Below are 25,461 nucleotides of genomic sequence, written 5' to 3'. Positions count from 1 at the left end.
AGAAAGCGTTCACGTCAACTTCATGACAGTAGCAAGCAAAACAGTTTGTTTTTAATTCCAGATGAACATCATGAAACAAATCATTGTTGAATATGAGGTGGTGAAGGTCAGAGGTCAGTGTGACCTGGTCAGCTGGTAGTGTTGCGATCAGTAGTTCTGGAAATGCGTCTCCCTGCAGATCCGGCAGCAGAACAGCGTGAGACTTCACGTCACTGACAGCTGCGGTCCAGGACGTCCTGCCTGAAACACACATTACACACACACATTACACACACACACACACACACACACACACACACATCCTCATCAACCGAAAGTACACTGACCATCTGCCCTTTCATTACAGAACCAATTCCATGTGAGGATGGAACAGCACAAAACACATCAGGGATTGTGACACTAATATAATAGAAACAATAGAAAACAAATAAGTAAAACATATTTCAATAAAATATATTCATATGTGACGGGTGAGAACGAACAAATATTGATATTCATTGTAATACTCTATAAATATGACATGATACAGATGTTCACCGTTAACTATAAGGTAACATACTTTTACTTCAAACATATTTTTACAGCATTAACATAGAATTGTAAGTATTGTATTGATAAATGGAATATAACAGTGTTTACTGAAGCATTTATATTCTTTTACAATGATTGATACATTTTTAAAGTGCACTTGAACATATAAAGTCAAATCTACATTTGTACTCAACTGAAACATGTAAAAATGAATTATTATAAGTCAATATTATTTATGATTGTGTTATCTTTATAATGCATCATGTATGTAAATTTCACAGGTAAATAAATAAAGTACTTTTATTGATTCATAAATGCACAACAGAGAAAAACACAACATATACACATCGAATGAACATTTAACCCCCACTAATACCCCTCCCCAATCACCAGCCCCACCCTGACCCCCAACGGACACCCCTGTGGTCACAAATACAACACACAAACAACACATCCCCTCCCCAAGAGTCCCCCAAAAATGTCAAATAACTGCCCCACTTCCTAACAAACAAAACCCCAGCCTTCTATGTGCCATCTCCTCGAAAGCTGCCCCCCTCCCCATCTCCGCACACACTCCGGAACGAGGACGCTCCGTCCGACTCCCGGCCCCTTCAAATCATTTGCCTGCCAATCATCATACTGGTCAGAACCCAATTTATAATGTGATTATCCCCCAAATTTATGACCGGCCCATCGCCCAAAATACAGAGTCTGGGGTAAAGTAAAACTTGAGTGCCCAAATTGTCACAAATAATCTCTGGATCTTAACACACCCCTAAAAAACATGGGTTGTGTCCCCATCTTCTGATTGGCATCGCCAGCAGGTGGGTGTGTCTTTAAGACCAAGCCTCTACAATCAAGTGGGGGTCCAATAGAATCAATGTAAAATCTTCAAGGGTGCATCAGACGCACCCTTCCATCTCTAGATGCAGACGATGTATTTTAGAAACCTATCTCACACCCCCTCCTCCAATACCAAGATTAAATCTTTCTCCCATAATCTCTTGAGAGAAGTTGAAGCTCCGCCCCCAGACTCTGAATTATCAGGAGTAACACACTGATGCCTCATGACCTTTCCCAAAAACAGTACAGAGCAGGTGGAGCAGCTGTAAACACCTGAAGAACTGAGATCTGGAATCCCAAAATGTTGAACCAGATTATCAAAGGTCCTCAACACTCTCATACGGGACACCGAGTGTAGTGACCCCCCTCACAATCCACTCTGACCAGCAGAAAGGGGAATTATTAACACATCATTTAGGGTTCATCTGCTCTTTATCAATCGGCCCATGTAACTTACTGAAATGTAATCTGGGATGTTTCCCATTCCAAATGAAGGACTTCACTATGATCTCAAACTGCTGGAAATAAGAGAGGGGGGCATCTACAGGGACAGACTGTAGCAGGTAGATGAATTTTGGAATATAATTCATTTTAATAACATAAACATTCCCAATCATAGATAAATGTAATGAAGCACACCTGCCCACATCGCTGAAAACCTTTTTATTATCAAAATTAACTCCCAAGTATTTGGGAATTTTATTCCCAGCTAATTTGTCTGATTTACTCAATGCCCTGTTTGTGCCACACCTGCCGCCATCACCCCTGGACAATCCTCCTCCTCTCTTATCACAGCTGCTGATGGTGCCAGGGCAGAACCATAATGGGGAAGAGGGCAACACTGCCGGTGCCCCTATCCAGATCCTAATCTGAAATGAATCCATTTGTTTGTACCTGTTAGCGACTTCACAGTAGTTTAATATGCAGCGCTGAAAACAGAGCCGCATCACGAGCCGCAAGCGTGAACAACCGCGCGCCACTCATTCACTGAACATACTGACTGTATATGTTACGACATGATAATAAAGCACTAAATGACTGTGTGTTTGACCTGTAGAGGCGTTGACGCTGATGATATGACTGGAACTGATCAGAATACAAGCAGACATCTCCAGTGACTGTTTCCTGTTGTGAGGATCAGCACTTCCTGTCTGTAGTCCACACTGCAGTGAGATGAGTGGCTCTCTGAGCGTCCGCCTCCACAACACATGCCCACTGATGCCACTCACTGCCAGCACACTGTACTCTACACACAAACACACATGGTCAGAAGAGTCATTTAAGTTCCTATGTTCTAAAACATGCTAACAATACCTAGCTAAGTGTTAAAACATGTTAGCAATGCCTAGCTAAATGCTAAAACATATTAGCAACATGATAAAACATGCTAACAACACCTAGCTAAGTGTTAAAACATACTAGCAACGCCTAGCTAAGTGCTTAAACATGCTAGCAACATAAAACATGCTAACAACACCTAGCTTAGTGTTAAAACACACTAGCAATGCCTAGCTAAGTGCTAAAACATGTTAGAAACATGATAATACATGCTAACAAGACATAGCAAAGTGCTAAAACATGTTAGCAACATTATAAAACATGTTAACAAGACCTAGCTAAGTGCTAAAACATGATAGCAACATATTACATGCTGACAACACCTAGCTAAGTGCTATTACATGCTAACATTTACATTTATGCATTTGGCAGAGGCTTTTATCCAAAGCGACTTACAGAGCACTTATTACAGGGACAATCCCCCCGGAGCAACCTGGAGTTAAGTGTCTTACTCAAGGACACAATGGTGGTGACTGTGGGGATCAAACCAGCAACCTTCTGAGTACCAATGTATTATACAGAGCACTTATTACAGGGACAATCCCCCCGGAGCAACCTGGAGTTAAGTGCCTTACTCAAGGACACAATGGTGGTGACTGTGGGGATCGAACCAGCAACCTTCTGATTACCAGATTATCAGTTATGTGCTTAGACCACTACACCACCACCACTCCCAACAATGCCTAGCTAAGTGCTAAAACAGGTTAACAACATCTAGCTAAGTGCTAAAACATGCTAGTGACATGCAAAGAACTGTAATATCTGAATAAACTTCAAACTTTTAAAATTTGTTTAAACTTTCAGACAACACTTTTTCACTTTTTTATTATTATTCTATAAAACTAGACTCGTGTTCTTGGTGGTGCGCTCACCTTTACTCTGAGAGCTCATTGGCTGAGTGTTGTTGGCAATGTTCATAACACCAATCAAAACGTCGTCTTGTCCATCTCCGTCAACATCCCACAATGCAACAGGTGGTGATGTCACACCTGAGAGCAAGAACACATTTAGAAATTCGTCGATCATTGAGACTGTTTATGTGTTTGAGAGTCACTCACCACCCACGTCTCCGAGCTCTGCCTCCCACTGCGGTGAGTTGTGTAACGTCCCCTGTGGGCAGGGAATGAGAAACGCACACAGCAGCACCAACACAGCAGCGCATGTCAACGGCAGGAGAAACACAGCATTCCGCACCACCCCTCGTACATGCACCGCCTTCTCCTCAGTGTCTCCGGCCTGACCACGCCCTAACCCCGCCCCCTTGGCTCATGCCCCACCCCCTCTCTCTGAACTCTCAACTCATCATCAGCTTCATCAAACTCCTCTCCATCCCTCACACATCCCCTCAGCTCCGGGACCGCTGGACTCAGACCGTTACGAGGATAATTGAGAACCAGATCATCATCTTCGGTTTCATCTTCACTGTCCGCCTGCGTCAGAGGATCATACTCGCCCAGATCTGAACCCTTCTTACCTATTCAAATACACATAAACACAGAGTACTGTAAACATATTAGGATATTAACGTGGTAAACATCTATAGAACATTATATTAACGCGGTAAACATCTATAGAACATGATATTAACGTGGTAAATATCTATAGAACGTGATATTAACGTGGTAAACATCTATAGAACATTATATTAACGCGGTAAATATCTATAGAACATGATATTAACATGGTAAACATCTATAGAACATTATATTAACGCGGTAAATATCTATAGAACGTGCTATTAACGCGGTAAATATCTATAGAACATGATATTAACATGGTAAACATCTATAGAACATTATATTAACGCGGTAAATATCTATAGAACGTGATATTAACGCGGTAAATATCTATAGAACGTGATATTAATGCGGTAAATATCTATAGAATGTGATATTAACGCGGGAAATATCTATAGAACGTGATATTAACGCGGTAAATATCTATAGAACATGATATTAACATGGTAAACATCTATAGAACATTATATTAACGCGGTAAATATCTATAGAACGTCATATTAACGCGGTAAACATCTATAGAACATGATATTAACATGGTAAACATCTATAGAACATTATATTAACGCGGTAAATATCTATAGAACGTGATATTAACGCGGTAAATATCTATAGAACGTGATATTAACGCAGTAAATGTCTATAGAACATGATATTAGCGCGGTAATTATCTATAGAACATGATATTAACATGGTAAATATCTATAGAACGTGATATTAATGCGGTAAATATCTATAGAACATGATATTAACGTGGTAAATATCTATAGAACGTGATATTAACGTGGTAAATATCTATAGAACGTGATATTAACGTGGTAAATATCTATAGAACGTGATATTAACGAACATGATATTAAGGCGGTAAATATCTATAGAACGTGATATTAACGCGGTAAATATCTATAGAACGTGATATTAACGTGGTAAATATCTATAGAACGTGATATTAACGTGGTAAATATCTATAGAACGTGATATTAACGCGGTAAATATCTATAGAACGTGATATTAACGAACATGACATTAACGCGGTAAATATCTATAGAACGTGATATTAACGCGGTAAATATCTATAGAACATGATATTAACGAACATGATATTAAGGCGGTAAATATCTATAGAACGTGATATTAACGCGGTAAATATCTATAGAACGTGATATTACCTAGTAAATATCTACAGAACGTGATATTAACGCGGTAAATATCTATAGAACGTGATATTAACGCGGTAAATATCTATAGAACGTGATATTAATGCGGTAAATATCTATAAAATGTGATATTAACGCGGTAAATGTCTATAGAACATGATATTAGCGCGGTAAATATCTATAGAACGTGATATTAATGCGGTAAATATCTATAAAATGTGATATTAACACGGTAAATATCTATAGAACATGATATTAACATGGTAAATATCTATAGAACGTGATATTAATGCGTAAATATCTATAGAACGTGATATTAACGTGGTAAATATCTATAGAACGTGATATTAACGAACATGATATTAACGCCGTAAATATCTATAGAACGTGATATTAACGCGTAAATATCTATAGAACGTGATATTACCATAGTAAATATCTACAGAACGTGATATTAACGTGGTAAATATCTATAGAACGTGATATTAACGTGGTAAATATCTATAGAACGTGATATTAACGAACATGATATTAACGCGTAAATATCTATAGAACATGATATTAACGTAACATGATATTAACGCCGTAAATATCTATAGAACGTGATATTAACGCCGTAAATATCTATAGAACATGATATTACCATAGTAAATATCTACAGAACGTGATATTAACGCTGTAAATATCTATAGAACGTGATATTAACGCGTAAACATCTATAGAACGTGATATTAACGCTGTAAATATCTACAGAACGTGATATTAACGCTGTAAATATCTAAAGAACAGGATATTAACGTAGTAAACATCTATAGAACGTGATATTAATGTGGTAAATATCTATAGAACGTGATATTACCAGAGTAAATATCTATAGAACGTGATATTAACGCCGTAAATATCTATAAAACGTGATATTACCGCAGTAAATATCTATAGAACATGATATTAACGCGTAAATATCTACAGAACATTATATTAATGCGGTAAATATCTATAGAACATGATATTAATGCGGTAAATATCTATAGAACGTGATATTAACGCGGTAAATATCTATAGAACGTGATATTAACGCGGTAAATATCTATAGAACGTGATATTAACGTGGTAAATATCTATAGAATGTGATATTAACGCGGTAAATATCTACAGAACATGATATTAGCGCGGTAATTATCTATAGAACATGATATTAACATGGTAAATATCTATAGAATGTGATATTAACGCGGTAAATATCTATAGAACGTGATATTAACGTGGTAAATATCTATAGAACGTGATATTAACGCGGTAAACATCTATAGAATGTGATATTAACGCTGTAAATATCTATAGAACGTGATATTAACGTGGTAAATATCTATAGAACAGGATATTACTGTAGTAAACATCTATAGAACATGATATTAACGTGGTAAATATCTATAGAACAGGATATTACCGCAGTAAAAATATCTATAGAACATGATATTAACGCTGTAAATATCTATAGAACATGATATTAATGCGTAAATATCTATAGAACATGATATTAACATGGTAAATATCTATAGAACGTGATATTAACGCCGTAAATATCTATAGAACGTGATATTAACGTGGTAAATATCTATAGAACGTGATATTAACGAACATGATATCCATCCATCCATCCATCCATCCATCGCCAACCGCTTATCCTGTGTACAGGGTCGCGGGGCTGGAGCCTATCCCAGCTAACATTGGGCTTAAAGGCGGGGACACCTTGGACAGGTCGCCAGTCCACGTAACATGATATTAACGCGGTAAATATCTATAGAACGTGATATTAACAAACATGATATTAACGCGGTAAATATCTATAGAACGTGATATTAACGCCGTAAATATCTATAGAACGTGATATTAATGCGGTAAATATCTATAGAACATGATATTAACGCAGTAAACATCTATAGAACGTGATATTAATGCGTAAATATCTATAGAACAGGATATTACTGTAGTAAACATCTATAGAACATGATATTAACGTGGTAAATATCTATAGAACAGGATATTACCGTAGTAAACATCTATAGAACGTGATATTAACGTGGTAAATATCTATAGAACAGGATATTACCGCAGTAAAAATATCTATAGAACATGATATTAACGTGGTAAATATCTATAGAACATGATATTAACGCGTAAATATCTATAGAACGTGATATTAACGCGGTAAATATCTATAGAACATGATATTAACGCGGAAATATCTATAGAACAGGATATTAATGCATAAATATCTATAGAACAGGATATTAACGTGGTAAATATCTATAGAATGTGATATTACCGCAGTAAATATCTATAGAACGGGATATTAACGCTGTAAATATCTATAGAATGTGATATTACCACAGTAAATATCTATAGAACAGGATATTAACGCGGTAAATATCTATAGAACAGGATATTAATGCAGTAAATATCTATAGAATGTGATATTACCGCAGTAAATATCTATAGAACAGGATATTACTGTAGTATATATCTATAGAACAGGATATTACAGTAGTAAATATCTATAGAACAGGATATTAACGTGGTAAATATCTATAGAACAGGATATTAACGCGGTAAATATCTATAGAACAGGATATTACCGTAGTAAATATCTATAGAACAGGATATTAACGGTAAATATCTATAGAACAGGATATTAACGCTGTAAATATCTATAGAACGTGATATTAACGCGGTAAATATCTATAGAACATGATATTAACATGGTAAATATCTATAGAACAGGATATTAACGCAGTAAATATCTATAGAACAGGATATTACCGTAGTAAATATCTATAGAACAGGATATTAACGAGGTAAATATCTATAGAACAGGATATTAACGCGGTAAATATCTATAGAACATGATATTAACGCGGTAAATATCTATAGAACAGGATATTACCGTGGTAAATATCTATAGAACAGGATATTAATGCGTAAATATCTATAGAACAGGATATTACCGTGGTAAATATCTATAGAACAGGATATTAATGCGTAAATATCTATAGAACAGGATATTAACGCGGTAAATATCTATAGAACGTGATATTAACACGGTAAATATCTATAGAACAGGATATTAACGCGGTAAATATCTATAGAACGTGATATTAACGCGGTAAATATCTATAGAACGTGATATTAACGTGGTAAATATCTATAGAACGTGATATTAACGCGGTAAATATCTACAGAACATGATATTAGCGCGGTAATTATCTATAGAACATGATATTAACATGGTAAATATCTATAGAACGTGATATTAACGCGGTAAATATCTATAGAACGTGATATTAACGTGGTAAATATCTATAGAACGTGATATTAACGCGGTAAACATCTATAGAATGTGATATTAATGCGGTAAATATCTATAGAACGTGATATTAACGTGGTAAATATCTATAGAACGTGATATTAACGTGGTAAATATCTATAGAACGTGATATTAACGTGGTAAACATCTATAGAACATTATATTAACGCGGTAAACATCTATAGAACATGATATTAACGTGGTAAATATCTATAGAACGTGATATTAACGTGGTAAACATCTATAGAACATTATATTAACGCGGTAAATATCTATAGAACATGATATTAACATGGTAAACATCTATAGAACATTATATTAACGCGGTAAATATCTATAGAACGTGATATTAACGCGGTAAATATCTATAGAACATGATATTAACGCGGTAAATATCTATAGAACGTGATATTAATGCGGTAAATATCTATAGAATGTGATATTAACGCAGTAAATGTCTATAGAACATGATATTAGCGCGGTAATTATCTATAGAACATGATATTAACATGGTAAATATCTATAGAACGTGATATTAATGCGGTAAATATCTATAGAACATGATATTAAGGCGGTAAATATCTATAGAACGTGATATTAACGTGGTAAATATCTATAGAACGTGATATTAACGTGGTAAATATCTATAGAACGTGATATTAACGAACATGATATTAACGCGGTAAATATCTATAGAACGTGATATTAACGAACATGACATTAACGCGGTAAATATCTATAGAACGTGATATTAACGCGGTAAATATCTATAGAACATGATATTAACGAACATGATATTAAGGCGGTAAATATCTATAGAACGTGATATTAACGCGGTAAATATCTATAGAACGTGATATTACCTAGTAAATATCTACAGAACGTGATATTAACGCGGTAAATATCTATAGAACGTGATATTAACGCGGTAAATATCTATAGAACGTGATATTAATGCGGTAAATATCTATAAAATGTGATATTAACGCGGTAAATGTCTATAGAACATGATATTAGCGCGGTAAATATCTATAGAACGTGATATTAATGCGGTAAATATCTATAAAATGTGATATTAACACGGTAAATATCTATAGAACATGATATTAACATGGTAAATATCTATAGAACGTGATATTAATGCGGTAAATATCTATAGAACGTGATATTAACGTGGTAAATATCTATAGAACGTGATATTAACGAACATGATATTAACGCGGTAAATATCTATAGAACGTGATATTAACGCGGTAAATATCTATAGAACGTGATATTACCATAGTAAATATCTACAGAATGTGATATTAACGTGGTAAATATCTATAGAACGTGATATTAACATGGTAAATATCTATAGAACGTGATATTAACGAACATGATATTAACGCGGTAAATATCTATAGAACATGATATTAACGAACATGATATTAACGCGGTAAATATCTATAGAACGTGATATTAACGCGGTAAATATCTATAGAACATGATATTACCATAGTAAATATCTACAGAACGTGATATTAACGCGGTAAATATCTATAGAACGTGATATTAACGCGGTAAACATCTATAGAACGTGATATTAACGTGGTAAATATCTACAGAACGTGATATTAACGCGGTAAATATCTAAAGAACAGGATATTAACGTAGTAAACATCTATAGAACGTGATATTAATGTGGTAAATATCTATAGAACGTGATATTACCAGAGTAAATATCTATAGAACGTGATATTAACGCGGTAAATATCTATAAAACGTGATATTACCGCAGTAAATATTTATAGAACATGATATTAACGCGGTAAATATCTACAGAACATTATATTAATGCGGTAAATATCTATAGAACATGATATTAACGTGGTAAATATCTATAGAACGTGATATTAACGCGGTAAATATCTATAGAACGTGATATTAACGCGGTAAATATCTATAGAACGTGATATTAACGTGGTAAATATCTATAGAATGTGATATTAACGCGGTAAATATCTACAGAACATGATATTAGCGCGGTAATTATCTATAGAACATGATATTAACATGGTAAATATCTATAGAACGTGATATTAACGTGGTAAATATCTATAGAACGTGATATTAACGTGGTAAATATCTATAGAACGTGATATTAACGCGGTAAACATCTATAGAATGTGATATTAACGCGGTAAATATCTATAGAACGTGATATTAACGTGGTAAATATCTATAGAACAGGATATTACTGTAGTAAACATCTATAGAACATGATATTAACGTGGTAAATATCTATAGAACAGGATATTACCGCAGTAAAAATATCTATAGAACATGATATTAACGCGGTAAATATCTATAGAACATGATATTAATGCGGTAAATATCTATAGAACATGATATTAACATGGTAAATATCTATAGAACGTGATATTAACGCGGTAAATATCTATAGAACGTGATATTAACGTGGTAAATATCTATAGAACGTGATATTAACGAACATGATATCCATCCATCCATCCATCCATCCATCCATCGTCAACCGCTTATCCTGTGTACAGGGTCGCGGGGGGCTGGAGCCTATCCCAGCTAACATTGGGCGAAAGGCGGGGGACACCCTGGACAGGTCGCCAGTCCACGAACATGATATTAACGCGGTAAATATCTATAGAACGTGATATTAACAAACATGATATTAACGCGGTAAATATCTATAGAACGTGATATTAACGCGGTAAATATCTATAGAACGTGATATTAATGCGGTAAATATCTATAGAACATGATATTAACGCAGTAAACATCTATAGAACGTGATATTAACGCGGTAAATATCTATAGAACAGGATATTACTGTAGTAAACATCTATAGAACATGATATTAACGTGGTAAATATCTATAGAACAGGATATTACCGTAGTAAACATCTATAGAACGTGATATTAACGTGGTAAATATCTATAGAACAGGATATTACCGCAGTAAAAATATCTATAGAACATGATATTAACGTGGTAAATATCTATAGAACATGATATTAACGCGGTAAATATCTATAGAACGTGATATTAACGCGGTAAATATCTATAGAACATGATATTAACGCGGGAAATATCTATAGAACAGGATATTAATGCATAAATATCTATAGAACAGGATATTAACGTGGTAAATATCTATAGAATGTGATATTACCGCAGTAAATATCTATAGAACGGGATATTAACGCTGTAAATATCTATAGAATGTGATATTACCACAGTAAATATCTATAGAACAGGATATTAACGCGGTAAATATCTATAGAACAGGATATTAATGCAGTAAATATCTATAGAATGTGATATTACCACAGTAAATATCTATAGAACAGGATATTACTGTAGTATATATCTATAGAACAGGATATTACAGTAGTAAATATCTATAGAACAGGATATTAACGTGGTAAATATCTATAGAACAGGATATTAACGCGGTAAATATCTATAGAACAGGATATTACCGTAGTAAATATCTATAGAACAGGATATTAACGCGGTAAATATCTATAGAACAGGATATTAACGCGGTAAATATCTATAGAACGTGATATTAACGCGGTAAATATCTATAGAACATGATATTAACATGGTAAATATCTATAGAACAGGATATTAACGCAGTAAATATCTATAGAACAGGATATTACCGTAGTAAATATCTATAGAACAGGATATTAACGTGGTAAATATCTATAGAACAGGATATTAACGCGGTAAATATCTATAGAACATGATATTAACGCGGTAAATATCTATAGAACAGGATATTACCGTGGTAAATATCTATAGAACAGGATATTAATGCGTAAATATCTATAGAACAGGATATTAACGCGGTAAATATCTATAGAACGTGATATTAACACGGTAAATATCTATAGAACAGGATATTAACGCAGTAAATATCTATAGAACGTGATATTAACGCGGTAAATATCTATAGAACAGGATATTACCGTGGTAAATATCTATAGAACGTGATATTAACGCGGTAAATATCTATAGAACGTGATATTAGCGCGGTAAATATCTATAGAACGTGATATTAACGCGGTAAATATCTACAGAACATTATATTAATGCGGTAAATATCTATAGAACGTGATATTAACGCGGTAAATATCTATAGAACGTGATATTAACGTGGTAAATATCTATAGAACGTGATATTAACGCGGTAAATATCTATAGAACGTGATATTAACGCGGTAAATATCTATAGAACGTGATATTAACGCCGTAAATATCTATAGAACGTGATATTAACGTGGTAAATATCTATAGAATGTTATATTAACGCCGTAAATATCTACAGAACATGATATTAGCGCGTAATTATCTATAGAACATGATATTAACATGGTAAATATCTATAGAACGTGATATTAACGCCGTAAATATCTATAGAACGTGATATTAACGTGGTAAATATCTATAGAACGTGATATTAACGCTGTAAACATCTATAGAATGTGATATTAATGCGTAAATATCTATAGAACGTGATATTAACGTGGTAAATATCTATAGAACAGGATATTACTGTAGTAAACATCTATAGAACATGATATTAACGTGGTAAATATCGATAGAACAGGATATTACCGCAGTAAAAATATCTATAGAACATGATATTAACGCCGTAAATATCTATAGAACATGATATTAATGCGGTAAATATCTATAGAACATGATATTAACATGGTAAATATCTATAGAACGTGATATTAACGCGGTAAATATCTATAGAACGTGATATTAACGTGGTAAATATCTATAGAACGTGATATTAACGAACATGATATCCATCCATCCATCCATCCATCCATCGTCAACCGCTTATCCTGTGTACAGGGTCGTGGGGCTGGAGCCTATCCCAGCTAAGATTGGGCTGAAAGGCGGGGACACCCTGGACAGGTCGCCAGTCCACTGAACATGATATTAACGCGGTAAATATCTATAGAACGTGATATTAACGCCGTAAATATCTATAGAACATGATATTAACAAACATGATATTAACGCGGTAAATATCTATAGAACGTGATATTAACGCGGTAAATATCTATAGAACAGGATATTACCGTAGTAAACATCTATAGAACGTGATATTAATGCGTAAATATCTATAGAACATGATATTAACGCAGTAAATATCTATAGAACGTGATATTAACGCGGTAAATATCTATAGAACAGGATATTACCGTAGTAAACATCTATAGAACGTGATATTAACGTGGTAAATATCTATAGAACAGGATATTACCGCAGTAAAAATATCTATAGAACATGATATTAACGCGGTAAATATCTATAGAACATGATATTAACGCTGTAAATATCTATAGAACGTGATATTAACGCTGTAAATATCTATAGAACATGATATTAACGCGGAAATATCTATAGAACAGGATATTAATGCATAAATATCTATAGAACAGGATATTAACGTGGTAAATATCTATAGAATGTGATATTACCGCAGTAAATATCTATAGAACGGGATATTGACGCTGTAAATATCTATAGAATGTGATATTACCACAGTAAATATCTATAGAACAGGATATTAACGCGTAAATATCTATAGAACAGGATATTAATGCAGTAAATATCTATAGAATGTGATATTACCGCAGTAAATATCTATAGAACAGGATATTACTGTAGTATATATCTATAGAACAGGATATTACAGTAGTAAATATCTATAGAACAGGATATTAACGTGGTAAATATCTATAGAACAGGATATTAACGCGGTAAATATCTATAGAACAGGATATTACCGTAGTAAATATCTATAGAACAGGATATTAACGCGGTAAATATCTATAGAACAGGATATTAACGCGGTAAATATCTATAGAACGTGATATTAACGCGGTAAATATCTATAGAACATGATATTAACATGGTAAATATCTATAGAACAGGATATTAACGCAGTAAATATCTATAGAACAGGATATTACCGTAGTAAATATCTATAGAACAGGATATTAACGTGGTAAATATCTATAGAACAGGATATTAACACGGTAAATATCTATAGAACAGGATATTAACACGGTAAATATCTATAAAACAGGATATTAACGTGGTAAATATCTATAGAACAGGATATTAACGCGGTAAATATCTATAGAACAGGATATTACCGTAGTAAATATCTATAGAACAGGATATTAACGCGTAAATATCTATAGAACGTGATATTAACGCGGTAAATATCTATAGAACATGATATTAACATGGTAAATATCTATAGAACAGGATATTAACTGCAGTAAATATCTATAGAACAGGATATTACCGTAGTAAATATCTATAGAACAGGATATTACTGTAGTATATATCTATAGAACAGGATATTACAGTAGTAAATATCTATAGAACAGGATATTAACATGGTAAATATCTATAGAACAGGATATTAACGCAGTAAATATCTATAGAACAGGATATTACCGTAGTAAATATCTATAGAACAGGATATTACTGTAGTATATATCTATAGAACAGGATATTACAGTAGTAAATATCTATAGAACAGGATATTACTGTAGTATATATCTATAGAACAGGATATTACAGTAGTAAATATCTATAGAACAGGATATTAACGTGGTAAATATCTATAGAACAGGATATTAACGCGGTAAATATCTATAGAACAGGATATTACCGTAGTAAATATCTATAGAACAGGATATTAACGCGGTAAATATCTATAGAACGTGATATTAACGCGGTAAATATCTATAGAACATGATATTAACATGGTAAATATCTATAGAACAGGATATTAACGCAGTAAATATCTATAGAACAGGATATTACCGTAGTAAATATCTATAGAACAGGATATTACTGTAGTATATATCTATAGAACAGGATATTACAGTAGTAAATATCTATAGAACAGGATATTAACATGGTAAATATCTATAGAACAGGATATTAACGCAGTAAATATCTATAGAACAGGATATTACCGTAGTAAATATCTATAGAACAGGATATTACTGTAGTATATATCTATAGAACAGGATATTACAGTAGTAAATATCTATAGAACAGGATATTACTGTAGTATATATCTATAGAACAGGATATTACAGTAGTAAATATCTATAGAACAGGATATTAACGCGGTAAATATCTATAGAACAGGATATTAACGGTAAATATCTATAGAACAGGATATTAACGTGGTAAATATCTATAGAACAGGATATTAACGGTAAATATCTATAGAACATGATATTAACATGGTAAATATCTATAGAACAGGATATTAACGCGGTAAATATCTATAGAACAGGATATTAACGCGGTAAATATCTATAGAACAGGATATTAACGCGGTAAATATCTATAGAACAGTGATATTAACGCGGTAAATATCTATAGAACAGGATATTAACGCGGTAAATATCTATAGAACGTGATATTAACGCGGTAAATATCTATAGAACGTGATATTAGCGCGGTAAATATCTATAGAACGTGATATTAACGCGGTAAATATCTATAGAACGGATATTAGCGGTAAATATCTATAGAACGTGATATTAGCGGTAAATATCTATAGAACGTGATATTAACGCGGTAAATATCTATAGAACGTGATATTAACGCGGTAAATATCTATAGAACGTGATATTAACGTGGTAAATATCTATAGAACGTGATATTAACGCGGTAAATATCTATAGAACGTGATATTAACGCGGTAAATATCTATAGAACGTGATATTAACGCGGTAAATATCTATAGAACGTGATATTAACGTGGTAAATATCTATAGAATGTTATATTAACGCGGTAAATATCTACAGAACATGATATTAGCGCGGTAATTATCTATAGAACATGATATTAACATGGTAAATATCTATAGAACGTGATATTAACGCGGTAAATATCTATAGAACGTGATATTAACGTGGTAAATATCTATAGAACGTGATATTAACGCGTAAACATCTATAGAATGTGATATTAATGCGGTAAATATCTATAGAACGTGATATTAACGTGGTAAATATCTATAGAACAGGATATTACTGTAGTAAACATCTATAGAACATGATATTAACGCGGTAAATATCGATAGAACAGGATATTACCGCAGTAAAAATATCTATAGAACATGATATTAACGCGGTAAATATCTATAGAACATGATATTAATGCGGTAAATATCTATAGAACATGATATTAACATGGTAAATATCTATAGAACGTGATATTAACGCGGTAAATATCTATAGAACGTGATATTAACGTGGTAAATATCTATAGAACGTGATATTAACGAACATGATATCCATCCATCCATCCATCCATCCATCGTCAACCGCTTATCCTGTGTACAGGGTCGCTGGGGCTGGAGCCTATCCCAGCTAAGATTGGGCTAAAGGCGGGGACACCCTGGACAGGTCGCCAGTCCACGAACATGATATTAACGCGGTAAATATCTATAGAACGTGATATTAACGCGGTAAATATCTATAGAACATGATATTAACAAACATGATATTAACGCGGTAAATATCTATAGAACGTGATATTAACGCGGTAAATATCTATAGAACAGGATATTACCGTAGTAAACATCTATAGAACGTGATATTAATGCGGTAAATATCTATAGAACATGATATTAACGCAGTAAATATCTATAGAACGTGATATTAACGCGGTAAATATCTATAGAACAGGATATTACCGTAGTAAACATCTATAGAACGTGATATTAACGTGGTAAATATCTATAGAACAGGATATTACCGCAGTAAAAATATCTATAGAACATGATATTAACGCGGTAAATATCTATAGAACATGATATTAACGCGGTAAATATCTATAGAACGTGATATTAACGCGGTAAATATCTATAGAACATGATATTAACGCGGGAAATATCTATAGAACAGGATATTAATGCATAAATATCTATAGAACAGGATATTAACGTGGTAAATATCTATAGAATGTGATATTACCGCAGTAAATATCTATAGAACGGGATATTGACGCTGTAAATATCTATAGAATGTGATATTACCACAGTAAATATCTATAGAACAGGATATTAACGCGGTAAATATCTATAGAACAGGATATTAATGCAGTAAATATCTATAGAATGTGATATTACCGCAGTAAATATCTATAGAACAGGATATTACTGTAGTATATATCTATAGAACAGGATATTACAGTAGTAAATATCTATAGAACAGGATATTAACGTGGTAAATATCTATAGAACAGGATATTAACGCGGTAAATATCTATAGAACAGGATATTACCGTAGTAAATATCTATAGAACAGGATATTAACGCGGTAAATATCTATAGAACAGGATATTAACGCGTAAATATCTATAGAACGTGATATTAACGGTAAATATCTATAGAACATGATATTAACATGGTAAATATCTATAGAACAGGATATTAACGCAGTAAATATCTATAGAACAGGATATTACCGTAGTAAATATCTATAGAACAGGATATTAACGTGGTAAATATCTATAGAACAGGATATTAACACGGTAAATATCTATAGAACAGGATATTAACACGGTAAATATCTATAAAACAGGATATTAACGTGGTAAATATCTATAGAACAGGATATTAACGCGGTAAATATCTATAGAACAGGATATTACCGTAGTAAATATCTATAGAACAGGATATTAACGCGGTAAATATCTATAGAACGTGATATTAACGCGGTAAATATCTATAGAACATGATATTAACATGGTAAATATCTATAGAACAGGATATTAACGCAGTAAATATCTATAGAACAGGATATTACCGTAGTAAATATCTATAGAACAGGATATTACTGTAGTATATATCTATAGAACAGGATATTACAGTAGTAAATATCTATAGAACAGGATATTAACATGGTAAATATCTATAGAACAGGATATTAACGCAGTAAATATCTATAGAACAGGATATTACCGTAGTAAATATCTATAGAACAGGATATTACTGTAGTATATATCTATAGAACAGGATATTACAGTAGTAAATATCTATAGAACAGGATATTACTGTAGTATATATCTATAGAACAGGATATTACAGTAGTAAATATCTATAGAACAGGATATTAACGTGGTAAATATCTATAGAACAGGATATTAACGCGGTAAATATCTATAGAACAGGATATTACCGTAGTAAATATCTATAGAACAGGATATTAACGCGGTAAATATCTATAGAACGTGATATTAACGCGGTAAATATCTATAGAACATGATATTAACATGGTAAATATCTATAGAACAGGATATTAACGCAGTAAATATCTATAGAACAGGATATTACCGTAGTAAATATCTATAGAACAGGATATTACTGTAGTATATATCTATAGAACAGGATATTACAGTAGTAAATATCTATAGAACAGGATATTAACATGGTAAATATCTATAGAACAGGATATTAACGCAGTAAATATCTATAGAACAGGATATTACCGTAGTAAATATCTATAGAACAGGATATTACTGTAGTATATATCTATAGAACAGGATATTACAGTAGTAAATATCTATAGAACAGGATATTACTGTAGTATATATCTATAGAACAGGATATTACAGTAGTAAATATCTATAGAACAGGATATTAACGTGGTAAATATCTATAGAACAGGATATTAACGCGGTAAATATCTATAGAACAGGATATTACCGTAGTAAATATCTATAGAACAGGATATTAACGCGGTAAATATCTATAGAACAGGATATTAACGCGGTAAATATCTATAGAACATGATATTAACATGGTAAATATCTATAGAACAGGATATTAACGCAGTAAATATCTATAGAACAGGATATTACCGTAGTAAATATCTATAGAACAGGATATTAACACGGTAAATATCTATAGAACAGGATATTAACACGGTAAATATCTATAGAACAGGATATTAACACGGTAAATATCTATAGAACATGATATTAACGCGGTAAATATCTATAGAACAGGATATTACCGTGGTAAATATCTATAGAACAGGATATTAACGCGGTAAATATCTATAGAACGTGATATTAACACGGTAAATATCTATAGAACAGGATATTAACGCGGTAAATATCTATAGAACGTGATATTAACGCGGTAAATATCTATAGAACAGGATATTACCGTGGTAAATATCTATAGAACGTGATATTAACGCGGTAAATATCTATAGAACGTGATATTAGCGCGGTAAATATCTATAGAACGTGATATTAACGCGGTAAATATCTACAGAACATTATATTAATGCGGTAAATATCTATAGAACGTGATATTAACGCGGTAAATATCTATAGAACGTGATATTAACGTGGTAAATATCTATAGAACGTGATATTAACGCGGTAAATATCTATAGAACGTGATATTAACGCGGTAAATATCTATAGAACGTGATATTAACGCGGTAAATATCTATAGAACGTGATATTAACGTGGTAAATATCTATAGAATGTTATATTAACGCGGTAAATATCTACAGAACATGATATTAGCGCGGTAATTATCTATAGAACATGATATTAACATGGTAAATATCTATAGAACGTGATATTAACGCGGTAAATATCTATAGAACGTGATATTAACGTGGTAAATATCTATAGAACGTGATATTAACGCGGTAAACATCTATAGAATGTGATATTAATGCGGTAAATATCTATAGAACGTGATATTAACGTGGTAAATATCTATAGAACAGGATATTACTGTAGTAAACATCTATAGAACATGATATTAACGTGGTAAATATCGATAGAACAGGATATTACCGCAGTAAAAATATCTATAGAACATGATATTAACGCGGTAAATATCTATAGAACATGATATTAATGCGGTAAATATCTATAGAACATGATATTAACATGGTAAATATCTATAGAACGTGATATTAACGCGGTAAATATCTATAGAACGTGATATTAACGTGGTAAATATCTATAGAACGTGATATTAACGAACATGATATCCATCCATCCATCCATCCATCCATCGTCAACCGCTTATCCTGTGTACAGGGTCGCGGGGGGCTGGAGCCTATCCCAGCTAAGATTGGGCGAAAGGCGGGGGACACCCTGGACAGGTCGCCAGTCCACGAACATGATATTAACGCGGTAAATATCTATAGAACGTGATATTAACGCGGTAAATATCTATAGAACATGATATTAACAAACATGATATTAACGCGGTAAATATCTATAGAACGTGATATTAACGCGGTAAATATCTATAGAACAGGATATTACCGTAGTAAACATCTATAGAACGTGATATTAATGCGGTAAATATCTATAGAACAGGATATTACCGCAGTAAATATCTATAGAACGTGATATTAACGCGGTAAATATCTATAGAACAGGATATTACCGTAGTAAATATCTATAGAACGTGATATTAACGTGGTAAATATCTATAGAACAGGATATTACCGCAGTAAAAATATCTATAGAACATGATATTAACGCGGTAAATATCTATAGAACATGATATTAACGCGTAAATATCTATAGAACGTGATATTAACGCGTAAATATCTATAGAACATGATATTAACGCGAAATATCTATAGAACAGGATATTAATGCATAAATATCTATAGAACAGGATATTAACGTGGTAAATATCTATAGAATGTGATATTACCGCAGTAAATATCTATAGAACGGGATATTGACGCTGTAAATATCTATAGAATGTGATATTACCACAGTAAATATCTATAGAACAGGATATTAACGCGGTAAATATCTATAGAACAGGATATTAATGCAGTAAATATCTATAGAATGTGATATTACCGCAGTAAATATCTATAGAACAGGATATTACTGTAGTATATATCTATAGAACAGGATATTACAGTAGTAAATATCTATAGAACAGGATATTAACGTGGTAAATATCTATAGAACAGGATATTAACGCGGTAAATATCTATAGAACAGGATATTACCGTAGTAAATATCTATAGAACAGGATATTAACGCGGTAAATATCTATAGAACAGGATATTAACGCGGTAAATATCTATAGAACGTGATATTAACGCGGTAAATATCTATAGAACATGATATTAACATGGTAAATATCTATAGAACAGGATATTAACGCAGTAAATATCTATAGAACAGGATATTACCGTAGTAAATATCTATAGAACAGGATATTAACGTGGTAAATATCTATAGAACAGGATATTAACACGGTAAATATCTATAAAACAGGATATTAACGTGGTAAATATCTATAGAACAGGATATTAACGTGGTAAATATCTATAGAACAGGATATTACCGTAGTAAATATCTATAGAACAGGATATTAACGCGGTAAATATCTATAGAACGTGATATTAACGCGGTAAATATCTATAGAACATGATATTAACATGGTAAATATCTATAGAACAGGATATTAACGCAGTAAATATCTATAGAACAGGATATTACCGTAGTAAATATCTATAGAACAGGATATTACTGTAGTATATATCTATAGAACAGGATATTACAGTAGTAAATATCTATAGAACAGGATATTAACATGGTAAATATCTATAGAACAGGATATTAACGCAGTAAATATCTATAGAACAGGATATTACCGTAGTAAATATCTATAGAACAGGATATTACTGTAGTATATATCTATAGAACAGGATATTACAGTAGTAAATATCTATAGAACAGGATATTACTGTAGTATATATCTATAGAACAGGATATTACAGTAGTAAATATCTATAGAACAGGATATTAACGTGGTAAATATCTATAGAACAGGATATTAACGCGGTAAATATCTATAGAACAGGATATTACCGTAGTAAATATCTATAGAACAGGATATTAACGCGGTAAATATCTATAGAACGTGATATTAACGCGTAAATATCTATAGAACATGATATTAACATGGTAAATATCTATAGAACAGGATATTAACGCAGTAAATATCTATAGAACAGGATATTACCGTAGTAAATATCTATAGAACAGGATATTACTGTAGTATATATCTATAGAACAGGATATTACAGTAGTAAATATCTATAGAACAGGATATTAACATGGTAAATATCTATAGAACAGGATATTAACGCAGTAAATATCTATAGAACAGGATATTACCGTAGTAAATATCTATAGAACAGGATATTACTGTAGTATATATCTATAGAACAGGATATTACAGTAGTAAATATCTATAGAACAGGATATTACTGTAGTATATATCTATAGAACAGGATATTACAGTAGTAAATATCTATAGAACAGGATATTAACGTGGTAAATATCTATAGAACAGGATATTAACGCGTAAATATCTATAGAACAGGATATTACCGTAGTAAATATCTATAGAACAGGATATTAACGCGGTAAATATCTATAGAACAGGATATTAACGCGTAAATATCTATAGAACATGATATTAACATGGTAAATATCTATAGAACAGGATATTAACGCAGTAAATATCTATAGAACAGGATATTACCGTAGTAAATATCTATAGAACAGGATATTAACGTGGTAAATATCTATAGAACAGGATATTAACACGGTAAATATCTATAGAACAGGATATTAACACGGTAAATATCTATAGAACATGATATTAACGCGGTAAATATCTATAGAACAGGATATTACCGTGGTAAATATCTATAGAACAGGATATTAACGCGGTAAATATCTATAGAACGTGATATTAACACGGTAAATATCTATAGAACAGGATATTAACGCGGTAAATATCTATAGAACGTGATATTAACGCGGTAAATATCTATAGAACAGGATATTACCGTGGTAAATATCTATAGAACGTGATATTAACGCGGTAAATATCTATAGAACGTGATATTAGCGTGGTAAATATCTATAGAACGTGATATTAACGCGGTAAATATCTATAGAACGTGATATTAACACGGTAAATATCTATAGAACGTGATATTAGCGCGGTAAATATCTATAGAACGTGATATTAACGCGGTAAATATCTATAGAACGTGATATTAACACGGTAAATATCTATAGAACGTGATATTAACGCGGTAAATATCTATAGAACGTGATATTAGCGCGGTAAATATCTATAGAACGTGATATTAACGCGGTAAATATCTATAGAACGTGATATTAACGCGGTAAATATCTATAGAACGTGATATTAATGTCATACCTCGTTGTTAGGGAACTCAATCCCAGCACAGTGTGTTCATCTAGTAATGCTGAATATTAATTATTACTGAACATTGAGTTATTTATAATCTATTTATTACTGAAGTGTAGAGACAGCGTCGTTGTTTATAACCAGAGCGTTGTAGTTTTGTCGCGTCTGCACATGCTCGTTATGGCATTTAAACGTGTAATTATTATTATCAAACACTCCGATCTTCGCATGTTTTCATTATGCGTGCAGAGTTTTTAAACGCATCATATTGTTATAACGTCATAATAAGAATGAATCATCACTGACGTCACTAAACAAAACAAGTCCGTCACTGCGGTCACATCTCAACCGTTTTATCGCTACAAATAATTCCATCGTTATTATAATATTATTATTATTATTTTGACTCACCCGGCAATTTAAGCGCGCGAGACAGAGCTGCAGCCATTGCACGCGATGATAACAGCGACGCGCGTGCTGCTGCTGCCGCTACACTCCGACGCGCGTCAAACGCCAATATGAACAAATGCATCATGGGAAATGAAGTCTTCTCCATTGGGGTCTTTCTGCAATATTTTACAATTTCAACTTCAAAAAGCATCCAAAATAACTGACAACAGAATGTATATTCAGGGGTATCATAATAATAGTAATAATAATACAAGAATATGTATCTGGTACATTAGGCCGATCAAAAATATGAACATTTCCATAAAAAGTGACTGTCGGTCATGTTTGGGAAGCTCTCAGGAGGTTATTTCCAGTTATGCCAGTGCAGCTTCTATCTACTTGAATGGAGAAAGACCGAAATCTCAAAAACATTTGGTCAAGATTACGATCAAAGAACATATGTCAAATCAGCAGTAAAATCTGACAAAACTGGAATCATCAATTGTGATTCTTTACCCCAGATTATGGCAAAAAGCTATTATTTCCCCCAAGCTTGTATAGCTAATGCTTATGCATGTTCTACAGTTGATTGACAGGCGATGTCTGTCTCTAAAAGGTGATTGGCTCTTTCACCTGTAAGGCGGGACTTCTTTAATACATCTGTTGAACATTGGCTGCCATTTGGTGTTCCAATTTCTCCCACTGATTTTACAGTTTTTCTCCATTGCTTAAACACTATATCCAGGCTAAAATTCAAAGCCATAACGCCATTTATCAAAAAGCAAACTATAAACACCCTAAAAAAAAACCCTAAAAAAAACCCCTAAACTATAAACACTGTTTCCCTGTTTTGACTCATGAGATTTGTTCAACTGTCACTGCAAAACTCCACACAAATCCCTTCAATTCTCATAACACCATGTGCTCATTTAGAAAGCACTAGTGTTCAAATATTGTTCACTCAAGTCTGCACAGCTCGAGCTCAATTATC

The 25,461-nt window shown here is 32.6% G+C and overlaps 1 protein-coding gene across 2 annotated transcripts in view; it reads right to left on the bottom strand.

The window, feature by feature from the left end:
* The window catches only part of LOC127659761 (protein FAM234B-like), a 28,566-nt gene extending 3,980 nt beyond the window's left edge, over nt 1-24,586 (bottom strand). Inside the window, exons 1-5 of one of the 2 annotated variants that reach the window (XM_052149718.1) lie at nt 24,492-24,586; nt 3,771-4,186; nt 3,585-3,701; nt 2,426-2,620; nt 125-240 (exon numbers count right to left, since the gene is read on the bottom strand). In XM_052149718.1, the coding sequence (XP_052005678.1) occupies nt 125-240; nt 2,426-2,620; nt 3,585-3,630 (357 nt within the window). In that variant the 5' untranslated portion in view covers nt 3,631-3,701; nt 3,771-4,186; nt 24,492-24,586. Of the gene's footprint in view, nt 1-124; nt 241-2,425; nt 2,621-3,584; nt 3,702-3,770; nt 4,187-24,089; nt 24,227-24,491 lie in introns of those variants that run through there. The other variant, XM_052149725.1, reaches the window with a different exon arrangement.
* Nucleotides 24,587-25,461: the final 875 nt, after the last annotated feature.

This window comes from Xyrauchen texanus, chromosome 2 (assembly GCF_025860055.1).
Source record: "Xyrauchen texanus isolate HMW12.3.18 chromosome 2, RBS_HiC_50CHRs, whole genome shotgun sequence".
NCBI classification, from domain to species: domain Eukaryota; kingdom Metazoa; phylum Chordata; class Actinopteri; order Cypriniformes; family Catostomidae; genus Xyrauchen; species Xyrauchen texanus.
Note: the sequence above shows the minus strand (reverse complement) of the source record. Positions and strands in the feature narration are given on the sequence as shown.